This window comes from Salvia splendens, chromosome 7 (assembly GCF_004379255.2).
Source record: "Salvia splendens isolate huo1 chromosome 7, SspV2, whole genome shotgun sequence".
Classification (NCBI taxonomy): domain Eukaryota; kingdom Viridiplantae; phylum Streptophyta; class Magnoliopsida; order Lamiales; family Lamiaceae; genus Salvia; species Salvia splendens.
In genome coordinates, this window is record NC_056038.1 from 27,363,847 (window position 1) to 27,377,043 (window position 13,197).

A 13,197-nucleotide genomic window follows, 5' to 3' on the forward strand; every position below is an offset into this window, starting at 1 on the left:
ACGATGAAGCCGGCCTCTTACAAGCACACGCCGACATGCGCCAAACGGCGGCTCATATTCGACTCCAAAAGGATTTAATTGAAGAGTTATGGGCACGGAGGATTGACCGCCATTAGTTTTTTTTAATTATGTAATTTTTTTTAATTAATGTACTTTTTATATTTTATTAATATTAGTGAATTTTCTCGTTTTTGTGTCGTAAATTTAATTCCGTATATTGTGTGATTTTTAATTATTTCATTTTGTATATATTTGTTAATAATGATGTGGATAGTATGTGGCTGGGCTATTACTGGGCTATTTGCTTGTTTTGATGATGTGGCAGGAGGATTTTTAATGCTGATGATGTGGCAGTGGCTGGGCTATTGCTGGGCTATTCCTATTGTGGATGGCCTTAGAGCATCTCCAAATAAAGGATCTAAATAAATAGATTAAGAGAAAACTATCATATGCATCTCTTTTTTCTTCTTTAATTTTAATTTTTTTTACCTATTTTCTACGCAAAAGATAAATATAGTTGTACTGGAGGACTATTTCTGTATAGCTTTTTCGGTTTACCCTCTTCCCTTTAAATTTACTACAAATAGTTTTTACGAAGGTATATCTTGTTTTTGAAGTGGTGAATGAGAATTATACATGCTCTTAAAGATGAATGTAAAGACACTGAAATACTAGGTTGAAAGCAAAGTAAAATATGAAAAATAATTATTTATTAATTTTACTTTATTTTTTTTCCAATTTTATGTTTTCATTCATTTTTGTACTCTATTTCTTTTACTATTTAATTCAAAATATGTTTTTTTATATAAATTATGTATTTAAAAGAAATCTATTACTTCGGGTGTAATAAAAGAAGAAAGACATCGTATAGAAAGAGAATGTGGGGAAAAAGAAAGAATAAAAAAATGAATAATGTGGTTGGTGAGTGGAAATTCACGAAGTCTGCATTTTGGGGTTGTGGAAGCAAAGAAATTCGGAAATACTGAATCCACCATCTCTTCCTCCCTATATATACACATACGCATCACCACCTTCCAATTCACAAACACCCATTCTCTCTCTCTCTCTCTCTCTCTGATTGCTGAACATCTGCAACTCCTGTGTGAGTGTTTAACTGATCCGCTCTTTCCTTCGTTTCCTCAACTCAACAAAAAAAATCGAGATGGCCAAGAATGTCGGGATCCTCGCCATGGAAATCTACTTCCCTCCCACTTGCATCCAGCAGGTGAGTTACCTCTCCGAATTTCTCTTTTTTTTTCACCAAATCTTGATGCCTAAAGAGTGCAGTTTGTTTCGTGTTCATAGTGCTCTCTTCGTGTTTGTTGTTTTGCGTGTGCAATCTGTTTCTGGGTTTTTTAGTTATAGAAATTTTGTTGTTGTGCTGAAGTGCGTCACTGTTTGTTTAGATTGATTTCTTTGTTGTGCTGAAATTTTGTAGGGTGGAGTGGAGTGGACCCACCTCTTAATTGCAAACTTTCTCTGCTCCAGCTCTCTTTCTATATCTCAATCAATCTCTTTATTTTATTTTCATTTTGATATAAAAATTTAAACTTGAGGGTTTTAGATAAAGCAAAATCTCAGATTCACTTGGGGGGAAAAACAGATCTTAGTTTAGAGACTTATCTGCAGAATTTATTTTGTTGACTTAAGCTGTTATATGATGCGTTGCAGGAGGTGTTGGAAGCTCATGATGGAGCAAGCAAAGGAAAGTATACAATTGGGCTTGGCCAAGATTGCATGGCATTTTGTTCCGAGGTCGAAGATGTCATTTCCATGAGGTTATTAATCTACTATATTTAATAAAAAAAAAGGGATTGAGCAGAATAACATCTCTGTATTGTTCTTCGTGTCTGGGTTGATTGTATTATTGTGTATAATAGCGATGATGTTGACATGCATTGAAAGTTTATGGTTATCATATAGTATTACAATAGCCTTTTTTCGGTAGTTAAATGCATTTGTGGCTTAAAACATGATGTATCATCTGTTTTCCTGTTGAAAAAGTGAATATTCACTATTGATCAATTAGGTAGTACATTTGTTACGATTAAGTTGGGAAGTATTCTGTGTTTTTTCCTTTTTTGCTGAATCTTGGCTCACAAAATTTTAAGTGTGTTCATCGTAAACTTTATGTTATCTCTGAAATTTTTATATATTGCTCAAAATCAATGTATCCAGAAGGATTAAATGCTTCAAAAATCTATTGCATTACTTAATAATTATGATTTGGGAAAGATCTGGAAGACTGTAACGCTTAGACTGAACATTCTGTCTTTTTCACTTGCTTACTAACTCATCAAAGTATAGTAAACAGGAACTTGGTTACCTTGAATTTTCTAACTATTGTTAACTTTTTGAACTTTCAGCATGACGGCAGTAACTTCACTTCTAGAAAAGTACAATGTTGATCCGAAGCAGATTGGACGCCTTGAAGTTGGAAGTGAGACTGTACTCGACAAGAGCAAATCCATTAAGACATTTTTGATGCCTATCTTCGAGGTGTTTTGGCTTTATTATCTGCACTTAAGCTACAATAACATTTTCTATGGGTCTGCTTTATCACTTATATTAATATGAGACGTTATATTATGGTGTAGCTGTAGGCCTCCTAGAGTTAACAGAAAGGTAACATATCATCAATAAGCTCCCCTCGGTTTTTCTATTGAAAATACCTTTCACCACAGTATGTTCATGGCAAATCTTAGAGTCATTAGTAGTTCCATGATTGAATGTGACTATATCGTTTACTCTCTTTGCATTTGTTGATTGATTAATATTCTAATTTCAATTCAATCAAAGCCTTTTTTTATATCCTTGCGGTCCATATCTGACTACTACCCTCAACAATTCTTTTTATTTTTACCATTTTACCCTGCATTTGCAGTTATAAATTTCTCTAACACAATAATGATTCTTATAATTTCTCCATGTGCATGAACAGAAATGTGGCAATACTGATATCGAAGGTGTTGACTCAAGCAATGCTTGCTATGGAGGGACCGCAGCACTATTTAACTGTGTCAATTGGGTGGAAAGTAGTTCTTGGGATGGAAGATATGGGCTTGTTGTCTGCACTGACAGTGCGGTAGGATCATCATCTCTATAGCCATGTATATTTGGATTTAAAGTTGCTAAAGTGATGAAGTGTTAAGTAAAAGGAGCCAAAAATAAATAGTTACCATTATGTTTAAGCAGGATCCTTTGTATATTTTGATCTTTGTCTATCCCATCATTTAACATGGGTGCTGATTTAGATTCTATTAAACCCAACATCTTGTTTTGATATTTACCCTTTTGCTTCGTTGACAGGTATATGCCGAGGGACCAGCTAGACCTACTGGTGGGGCTGCAGCCATTGCCATGCTAATAGGACCAAATGCACCTATTGCTTTTGAAGGCAAGCTTAGGTCGAGTCACATGGCTCATGTTTATGATTTTTACAAGCCCGACCTTGCCAGTGAATATCCAGTAATTTTCTTCTGAATCCCTTTTTTTCTTACATGTTCTCTTGTTGTCAATCATACCTTCAAAGTTGTGCTAAAGTATGTAGTGTTCTGTCATTTATCTTTGATGATTGTTAAATTCTTGTAGCCAGTGTTATGAAAATGATGTCCTGCTACAAATTCTCATTGCCTTATTTGTTTGTTTCAATTATGATCGAATCTATGCTTTGTAGGTTGTTGATGGCAAGCTTTCACAGACTTGTTACCTCATGGCACTGGATGCTTGTTACAAAGGCTTCTGTCAAAAGTAAGCTCAGTAGACAATTGATTTTGCACCTATGCTTTTTTATCACTGGTATTAACTTTTATGTACAATAGGTTTGAGAAGCAGGAGGGCAAGCAGTTCTCGATCTTGGATGCTGACTACTTTGTATTCCATTCTCCATACAACAAGGTACTTGTGTAAACCACGGGCCTGCCTAACAGAGTACAGGGTTTTTAATGTACCAGTTTTCTCCTACTTGAAAAAGAATAAGCATTGTTGACATTTTTTCTTGAAACCTGCAGCTTGTACAAAAAAGTTTCTCAAGATTGTTGTTCAATGACTTTTCGAGGAATGCCAGGTGAACATTATCATCATCTGTACAGCATTGACTTACTTGTCACAAGTTTCTGCCTACCTGACCTCTGGATGAATTTTCAGCTTCATCGATGTGGCTGCAAAAGAAAAGCTTGCACCATTTTCATCACTAAGCAATGAGGAAAGCTACCAAAGTCGCGATCTTGAGAAGGTGTGAATCATCTTCCCCTTTTCTCAGTTTATGTTGATGATAGTCTGTTGCTATACCATTCTTTGTGCTAAAGATACAAAAGCTCTGTGGGCTAACAGTCATCTTTTCACAGGCATCTCAACAAGTCGCAAAACCTTTCTTTGATACCAAAGTGCAACCATCTACGCTCATCCCAAAACAAGTTGGGAACATGTATACCGCATCACTCTATGCTGCATTTGCTTCCCTCATCCACAACAAAAGTAGCACTCTGGTAAACATCTGTTGATCCTATGGGATTGGCTTGCTCGGCTTTATGAATGATGTCAAACACAAAATATGAGACATTTTCTTGATGGATTTTTTTTCCTTAATTTTTTTTCATAAGGCTGGGCAGAGGGTCATCTTGTTTTCCTACGGGAGTGGTCTTGCAGCCACCATGTTCTCTCTCCGTTTCACTGAGGGAGAAAAACCTTTCAGCCTGTCCAACATTGCATCTGTTATGAACGTTTCAGAGAAGTTGAAGTCAAGGAATGAGGTACGTTGAAAGTGTAGTCTTCTTGGATTCTAGAAGCAGTGCTTGTTTAAATGTTTGTTTTTGGTAGAGATAGTTGTTAATAAACACTCTCTCCGTATGCAGTTCCCGCCAGAAAAATTTGTCGAACTGATGCAGCTAATGGAGCACAGGTATGGAGGCAAAGACTTCATCACAAGCAAGGACTGCAGCCTTCTTGCACCAGGTACATACTATCTCACTGAAGTCGACTCCAAATACCGAAGATTCTATGCCAAGAAGGCCGTTACGAATGGAACTGTTGCGAATGGCCACTGAAGATATCATATGCCATAAAATTGGCTCTTCTTCTGTGTAGTTAATTCAGCACATAGACAAATAATCTATTTTCATTGTTTGGTACAAGCATCTGAGTTTGTTTGACAGATGAATTATTAGTAGTCAGAGTTTCATTTTCTCTGTTTTTATTTTTCTTGGATTCTGTAAAAGAAGCATCTTAGATGGTGGGTGTATTCAGTATTCTGTTCTACATCTTAATGAATTCAATTTTGCCCTAGCTGGCATACATCTTTACTTTCCATTCTTAATGCAAATTGTGTTTTACTTTCAATCCAATTCCACTTACTCTTGTGGTGCAAATTGTGTCATACTCCAGCTTCTATCCTAACACCATTTATAGTCTTAAGAATGGAGTGTGTTGAAGTAGCAAATGGTGGGACTAACATGTCTCTCCAAATCCAGGTTGTTGAAGATTTTAAATATTTCAGCCTTTAGATTCATGTTTCAGCTTAAAGATATTAGTGCTGACAGAGTAAACATGTGTTGTGGTTCCAATTTTAGATGCCCATGATTGCAAAAATCTAGAAATAAAAATGAGCTTTTTTAACAAGGATGGAATGGACATTAGATTGAAATGATAATTTTACATTTATTTCATTTAGTATGTCTTATTCCATTTGTTTATAAATGTTTTGAATAACTTATTAATATTACTAATTAATTACTTTCAATATTAAATTTACCTTTTTTGTTAAAGAAAAAATAAAATAACAGAAATAAATTTAACTTTGTCTTTGTTAATATAATGCAAACAATGATTAAATTAATTTATATTACAAAATAAAAATTATAACTTGCTAAAAATTTTCAATTTAAATTATTTAAACACACAAAATATAATTTGTTATAAGATGAAAATATAAATTGTATTTCATCATTATATGAAGATAGCAATACATGACATACTATTTCATCCTACCATCATTCAATTCTTAACTCTAGAGGTCCCCAAACAGAACCGAACCGGACGAACCGGCCCGGAACCGTCACCGGAACCGTCGGCGGCGGTTCGAACCGTGACCGGAACCGTCGGTTCCGCCGGGCCGGTTCAGGTTTCCTATTTTGACGAACCGTAACGGTGGTTCAAAACCGCCGGTTTCACCGGAACCGCCGGTTCCCGACAACTTTTCAGGCTACCTCCGACCTACACATAGCCTTTTCAGAAACCGGGTCAGAAACCGCCGGTTTTCGTCAGAAAACCATTGACGAAACCGTCGGTTCCGTCGGATTTTCAAAATTTTGAAATTTTGAATTTTTTTTTAAAATTTAATCACAATTTTCCCTATAAATACCCCCTTCTCTTCATTTCTACTCACCTCATTCTTGTGTTAATAAGAATTTCTCTTCTCAATCTCAATTTCTCTATTCTCCATGCTCATTCTCTCAAGTTGTTTACTTTATTTGCGCTCATAATTTACTCACGTTGTTCACGTTATCATATTCACACAATCACACTACTCTCTATTCTCCACTTTCAATTTTCCATAAATATCATGTCTTCATCTCGTCGTGGTGGTGATCGGGGCAAGGGAATTGCCCAAGATCAAAGTGATACTCGTCGTCGACATGCCCCTACGAGAGCACAAGTTGCAGAGGAGGTGGGAAGGCGAGCCGCTCTTCGAGCGCAAGTAAGTTCTAATATGTTTTTGTTTTTTGCTAATTCATGTTTATTAAATTCATAATTTCATTTTTTAAATCTATGTGTCTATGTGTTTTATTTTTGTGTTAGTATTTTTACTTAGTTGTATAATTTTAGTAGGAGGAAGAAGATCGAAATGCGGCCTTGTTACTTGCCCTCGCCGATGACGACCAATAAGGGGGGCATTCACATTCGGCTTCGCGTTTCGAATACGATGTGAATCTATCGTCGGACGAAGGCGATGATGGATCGCATCAATTCCCCCCTTCTAGCGCCAGCCAAGTTGGCGAAAATGATGAGGAGGAGGAGGCCGATGCTCCTCGTGCTTCAGGACGACAAAAGAAGAAGATGTCACCAAAGTTGAAATCCGACATTTTCACCAAACATTACAAGAAGGTCTCGGTGGTAATTTCAAATCCTAATGATCCGACCACTACCATGGAGACAAATGAGTTCAAAGCATATTGCAACTATTGCGATAAAGTCTATCCATTTGGAACCAGTGGGGGATATGGTACTCTCCATCGCCATTTGAAGACAAAACACCCCGTGGAATATGGGCATACTAAGTCCCAAAGCCAAATAAACTTCCCTTCCGGCTCATCGTCTCAAATAGGTACACCTCTATTTAATATGATCCCAAAAATGTTACCGATGCTATGGTAAGATGGGCGGCAATGAAGCATTTGCCGTTTAATTTTTTTAATGACAAAAAATATGAAGTTACTATGCAAACCGCTTTTAATGTTGCTACAAAAAGAATTCCCCCCCTCAACTGCTCAAAGATCTAACAACCGGCAGTTTTTTGATAAAAAAAGAAAAGTTGGAAAATTTCTATCCAACTTGGGGCACAAAGTTAATATTTGCTCCGATGTGTGGACGGATTCTTTTCAAAGAAATTCTTACATGGGAATTTCATGTCATTTTATAGACAATAGTTGGTCTTTAAATAAACGTTTAATTGGTTTTAGACAATTTCCTTCCCCACACACCGCACAAGCAATTGCATCTTTAATTATTCAAGTTTTGAATGATTATGAGTTATGCAACAAGATATTTTCGGTTGATTTTGATAACGCAACCGCTAACACCGCAAGTATACCCGATTTAATTGCGGCTTGCTCCCCGGTGATAAGTGGTAAGTATTTTCACCAACGATGTATTTGTCATATTTTAAACTTATGTGTACAAGATGCTTTGTCTTTATGGCAAAGACATATTCAACCTATTATAACAGCTGTATCCTTGATCCACCGGAAGCCTCAAATTGGCAAGGCGTGGAAGAAGTATTGTCACTCGAAGAAAATAAGGTACACAACTTTTACTTTAGACGTGTCTACTAGATGGAACTCTACATATGATATGTTGCATTCTACATTAGAGCATATAGATTATTTGGTTGATTTTTATAGAACTTTCCCTGTTGATGATTTATATCTAACTTCTTCTTGTTGGGATCAAAGCATGAGTTTATTTAGATTATTCAAAGGTTTTAGAAATGCCACCGTTGAGTTATCGGGTGTGTATTATTGCACATCCGTTCGTGTTTTAGAATATTGCATATACATATCACTTGGTTTTAAAACTGCAATGAAAAATTCCGCAAATAATCTTGAATTAATGTGTGTTTTATATTACATGGTTGAAAAATGGCTCAAGTATTTCAATGAGATCCCAACGGTTTTTTTGTAATTTGCAAAAGTTTTGGATCCAAAATGGAAACTAGTTGGTACTTTAAAAATTTTAGAATTTTATTACAACAATTTGGCTTCTATTGATCTTGAACCACTCCGAGCTTTGTAATCGAATGACGAGGACGACGACAACTACATAAGCCTAGCCCAAACATTCCAAATAAACCTCCCCCACATCCCAACTCTGCAAAGAAGTTTTGAGTTCAACTTGCGGGCTCTCTTTCACGATTACGAAGCCAAGTACAACAGTACCCACCAAGTGAGACCTAGACCCCTCCGTCAAACACATAACTTTGGCTTCTTCCAAGTTGATGACCCCGGCGCCCAATCCGAATTGGCCTACCTATTCGACTTCAGCAGCGGAGGAAGGACGACAAATTCGGTAAGTGAGTTAGATTAATATTTTGACTCACACTTTTCATTCAATGAGGAAGAAGGAGGTCCCGTTCCCCAACAAATCGACGTCCTAGATTGGTGGGGATCACACGAGAAAGATTTTCCCATCCTTGCATCAATGGCAAATGAGATCTTTTCGGTTCCGGCTTCCACTGTCGCCGTCGAGTCCGCCTTTAGTGTTGGAGGCAACGTCTTGGACGACAGAAGAAGTAGACTCACCGGGCAAAACATGGAAGCCACCATGTTACTTGATGATTGGTGCTCCGCCGAAATTAGAGACCAAGAACCGGATTGAGACAATCAAGTAGTACAACCCGACCAAGACTACTTCCCCGACGAAGAAGAATAGGCCAATTCCTCCGATCAAGCTAAATAGAGAATAAGCAAGGTAAGAGAACTACGTGGACTTTGATTCCAAAATGCAATTGAGCATTGAGGATACGTAGGCATCTCAACTTAAATTTTAAATTTAAGTTGAGCTCAAGTCCTTTTCCTTTATTTCTTTTTTCTCCCCTTTGTTTCGAATATGTAATTTGTAAATTGTAATCAAGACTTTAAGTCTTTTGTAATTTATAATTTTTAAGTTGTAATTTATAAATTTTAAGTTGTAATTTGTAATTTTAAAGTTGTAATTTGTAATTTTAAAGTTGTAATTTGTAATTTTGAAGTTATAATTTGTATCAATAAAATTGCATTTGTACATCGCTTTATGCTAATTTTATTTATGCAAGTATATTTACATTTTTTACTTGAATTACAGATTTACAATGAAACAAAAAATTACCTTGAACCGCCGAACAGGACGAACCGGCCCGGAACCAGCCCAGAACCGGATAGGAGCCCGCGGTTCCGAACCGTGGTGACGTCTAGTTAAGAGCATCTCCAATGGCGGACATCCGGTCGGACATCCGCGACGGGCGACCGGGACGTCCGCCATTGTAACGAAGGCACTCGGATACGGATGTCCCGTATGGACGTCGCATGTCCTCGAACGTCCGGGCGATGGGCGGGCGGACGTCCGCCATTGTGGCATGGGTCGGACGTCCGGGTCGGACGTCCGGTATTTATTGTGATTAAATAATTATGATTTTTTTAATTGCGGGAAGTCCTAGTGGGAATGGCGATGGGAAAGACGGATTGTGCAGGGGAAGTCCTAGTGACGTGGCAGTGGGATGAGAAGTCCTAGTGACGTGGCAGGAGGTGTTTTTGGGAAGTACTAGTGGATGTCCGAGTGGGACATCCGTGCATCGGAGATGCTCTAACTCCATTCAATTCCGATATAATTCTATTCATTTGTGTCAATTAGAAATGATTAAGCAGAAAAGGTGTATGGACTATGGCCCACATATTTGTAGTTATAATATACATTTAATTCTTCTTAATTAAATCAAATAAAGTGTTTTTTATTTAACTTTTAATTTACTGAGTTAGAAACTGCAATTTTTTACGACAAAAGAATGAAAGGAAAAATAAAAGTGTACATTGTTTAATGTAAAATGATTTATAGTTGGGATTATCAATTGTGACGACCACTTTGCTAAGTATATAAACTGCGATTAGGAGTAAAGATTAGAAGAAAAGAAAGGAAAAAATTCAAGGATCGAACATAGGTGCTGGAGGAAATTTCAAGAGAGAGAAAAGAAGTGTTGATGGAAAAGATGAAGTCAATTTTCTCTTTCTTCATTAGTCTCATTCCCCTACTGCCTAGCCAAAACATGAAACACTAAGAGCATCTCCAATAGAGGCGAGCGCACCGGCTAGCCGATTCTTGCCGCTCGCCTAATCATTGCAGCCGGCGAGCGCCAAATCAGCGAGAAAAACCGATCTCCTGGCCGCCATTGCAGGCTCCAATTGGCGAGCGATCGGCGAGCGGGATTTTTTTTTATTATTTAATTTTCGAAACACTATATATACGCGATCTGCACGTCATTTTCATTGGCACCACTTGTTTTAACGAGTTTTCTCTCTATCTTAATTTCTGTACAAGATCAACAACGCGAAATGAGTAACGCGGGTGGTAGTAGTGGTGGTAGTGGTGGTAGTGGTGGGGATGCTGAGGAGTTCGAACGACGTTTGAACGAACAGTTGGAGGCCTATAGGTCCCGAGAGATCGACCGACTGATACAACGGGCCTTGCAGCCGGCGGTACCTCGACCTCGACCCGTTGTCCACCGCCGAGCAGTGATTGATCGGGATCACGTAGCTGCACATCAGCGGTTATTTGACGACTACTTCGCACCGGAGTCGCGGTTTAACGCCAACATTTTCAGGCGGCGTTTTAGGATGAGCATGGCCCTGTTTATGCGTATTGTTGACGCTTTGGAGAGTCGATATCCATGTTTCCGCTTCAGGCACGATGCGGCTGGCAGACCCGGCCACACACCTATTCAAAAGTGCACTGCGGCAATCACGCAGTTGGCCTACGGAGGCGCGGTAGACATGTGGGACGAGTACCTCCACATCGGCAAGTCGACTGCCCTTGAATGTATGAAGTATTTCTGTCAGGGCGTGGTTGAAATATTCGGTGATCAGTACCTTCGAAGCCCCACCCCCGAAGACTGCCAGGAGCTGATGTAGATGCACGGGGCGAAGCATGAGTTCCCGGGTATGTTAGGCAGCATAGATTGTATGCATTGGGAGTGGAAGAACTGCCCCGCTGCCTGGAAAGGGTTCTACACGACCGGCTACAAGGGAAAGAATCCCACGATGATCCTCGAGGCCGTAGCTGATTACCGGCTGTGGATTTGACATGCATATTTTGGGGTAGCCGGGTCGAACAACGACCTCACGTCCTCAACTCGTCGCCCTTTTCAACGAGCAGTGCCAAGGCGTCGGTCCGGCCATCAGTTTTGTCGCCATCGGGAACCAGCATGATATGGGCTACTATTTGGCGGATGAGATATATCCTAGGTGGCCCGTCTTTGTGAAGACGATCAGATGCGCATCAGATGAGAGGAAGACCTACTTTACGGAACGGCAGGAGTCGGCGCGCAAGGACGTGGAGCGCGCATTTGGTGTGCTCCAGTCTCGATGGGCGGCAATTAGGGGTCCAACGCGTTTGTGGCATGTCGACTGCATTGCTGATATAATGTACGCCTGTATTATCATGCACAACATGATTGTCGAAGATGAAGGTGTACAACTGACTAGTTGGGCCAACGACGATAATGAAGCCGGTCCAAGCCACGGCGTGGCCACCCCCAGTGTACGAAGTGGAGTACCTCACGATGAAGCCGGCCGCCTCCAAGCACATGCCGACATGCGCCAAGTGGAAGTTCATATTCGACTTCAAAATGATTTAATTGAAGAGTTGTGGACGCAAAGGACTGCACGATGTTAGTTTTTTTTGTAATTTTGTAATTTTTTTAATGTACCTTTTTTTAATTTAAATGAAATTATTGCATTTTCCCGTATCCGTGTCGTAAGTTGAATTCCGTATTTTGTGTGATTGTTATTTTTATAATTTTGTTTATTATGGCTGGGATATGGCTGAGCTATTGCTTGTCCAGTTGCTTGTCCTGATGATGTGGCAGGAGGAATTTTAGAGCTGGTGATGTGGCAGGAGGAGTTTGTGGCTGGGCTATGTCTGGACTATTGCTATTGGAGATGCTCTAATACTCAAATTCATAAAAAAATTTGAGTTGTGTTAGGCATCTCATTAATTTATTTCTTCACTTGGGCTCACACAAGAACATACATATATGAATATTTATTTTGGCCCACATCATATTTTATTTACGTTTTACACATATTAATGATTTTAATTTGTTCTAATCAATTTTTGTTCATACTAAATTTTAAATTCAAATTTACTTAATTAAAATTAAACAAATACTTTGATATCTTTAATTGAAACAGTAAAAATTATTTAATTATCTTTTTCATAAATTTGTAATGGTCACTTAATTATTATTATCATTAGTTTTTTATTTTCTTAAATTTCGTTATTTCAATTTTCTGATTTTTCTTGTGTTACAGTAATTCCTTGAAATTCAGTTTCATACATTCCCAATTCCATTCCAATGTCATGGTACCAAAAGGACTCTTGGGGTATTTTGGTGGAAATTGGCAGCAACGATATGATGCATTGAGCTATTTCATGAGAAGTTAGTTAAACATTAGTAGGAAATAATTTTGAATGATTAGTGTAGGAAGTTGAAAATTTTGCACAAAACTTAGAATAGATATTCACAGAACCTCTCGTTGGACTAAAATTGTATTTGCATCGGCCAAATTGAGATTTTCTCTAATAATCTCCTCAGGTTTTCTTTGAGTTGTTGCACTTGCCATTATCTCAAATTGTGATTACAAATAATCCCTTATCTAAGTTATCTTGAAAGTTATTTTAACATCATCTCACATGCAAGTTATTTTAAACAACACAATCTCCAAGTTGTTTAAG

General features: G+C 38.3%; 1 protein-coding gene across 2 annotated transcripts; it reads left to right on the forward strand.

Moving 5' to 3' along the window:
• The first annotated feature begins 878 nt into the window (after positions 1 to 878).
• On the forward strand, positions 879 to 5,300 carry LOC121811337 (hydroxymethylglutaryl-CoA synthase-like). Of its 2 annotated transcripts, none has more exons than XM_042212173.1 (12): positions 879 to 1,225; positions 1,672 to 1,778; positions 2,367 to 2,499; positions 2,942 to 3,085; positions 3,310 to 3,468; positions 3,677 to 3,750; positions 3,822 to 3,897; positions 4,011 to 4,066; positions 4,147 to 4,234; positions 4,347 to 4,487; positions 4,602 to 4,751; positions 4,854 to 5,300. In XM_042212173.1, the coding sequence occupies exons 1-12, from the start codon at positions 1,163 to 1,165 to the stop codon at positions 5,043 to 5,045; spliced, it is 1,383 nt and encodes a 460-aa protein (XP_042068107.1). In that variant the 5' UTR covers positions 879 to 1,162; the 3' UTR covers positions 5,046 to 5,300. The 2 variants fall into 2 exon arrangements, with proteins under 2 accessions (XP_042068107.1, XP_042068108.1); XM_042212174.1 differs by having other exon boundaries at positions 880 to 1,225; positions 1,439 to 1,778.
• The last annotated feature ends 7,897 nt before the right edge of the window (positions 5,301 to 13,197 follow it).

Bases quoted from the DNA above. Each gene is read 5' to 3' on its own strand.
- LOC121811337 (XM_042212173.1), top strand. From the start codon at position 1,163: ATGGCCAAGAATGTCGGGATCCTCGCCATGGAAATCTACTTCCCTCCC. The intron at 2,500-2,941 runs GTGTTTTGGCTT...GTGCATGAACAG, and splicing joins TTTTGATGCCTATCTTCGAG to AAATGTGGCAATACTGATAT. The intron at 3,751-3,821 runs GTAAGCTCAGTA...TATGTACAATAG, and splicing joins TACAAAGGCTTCTGTCAAAA to GTTTGAGAAGCAGGAGGGCA.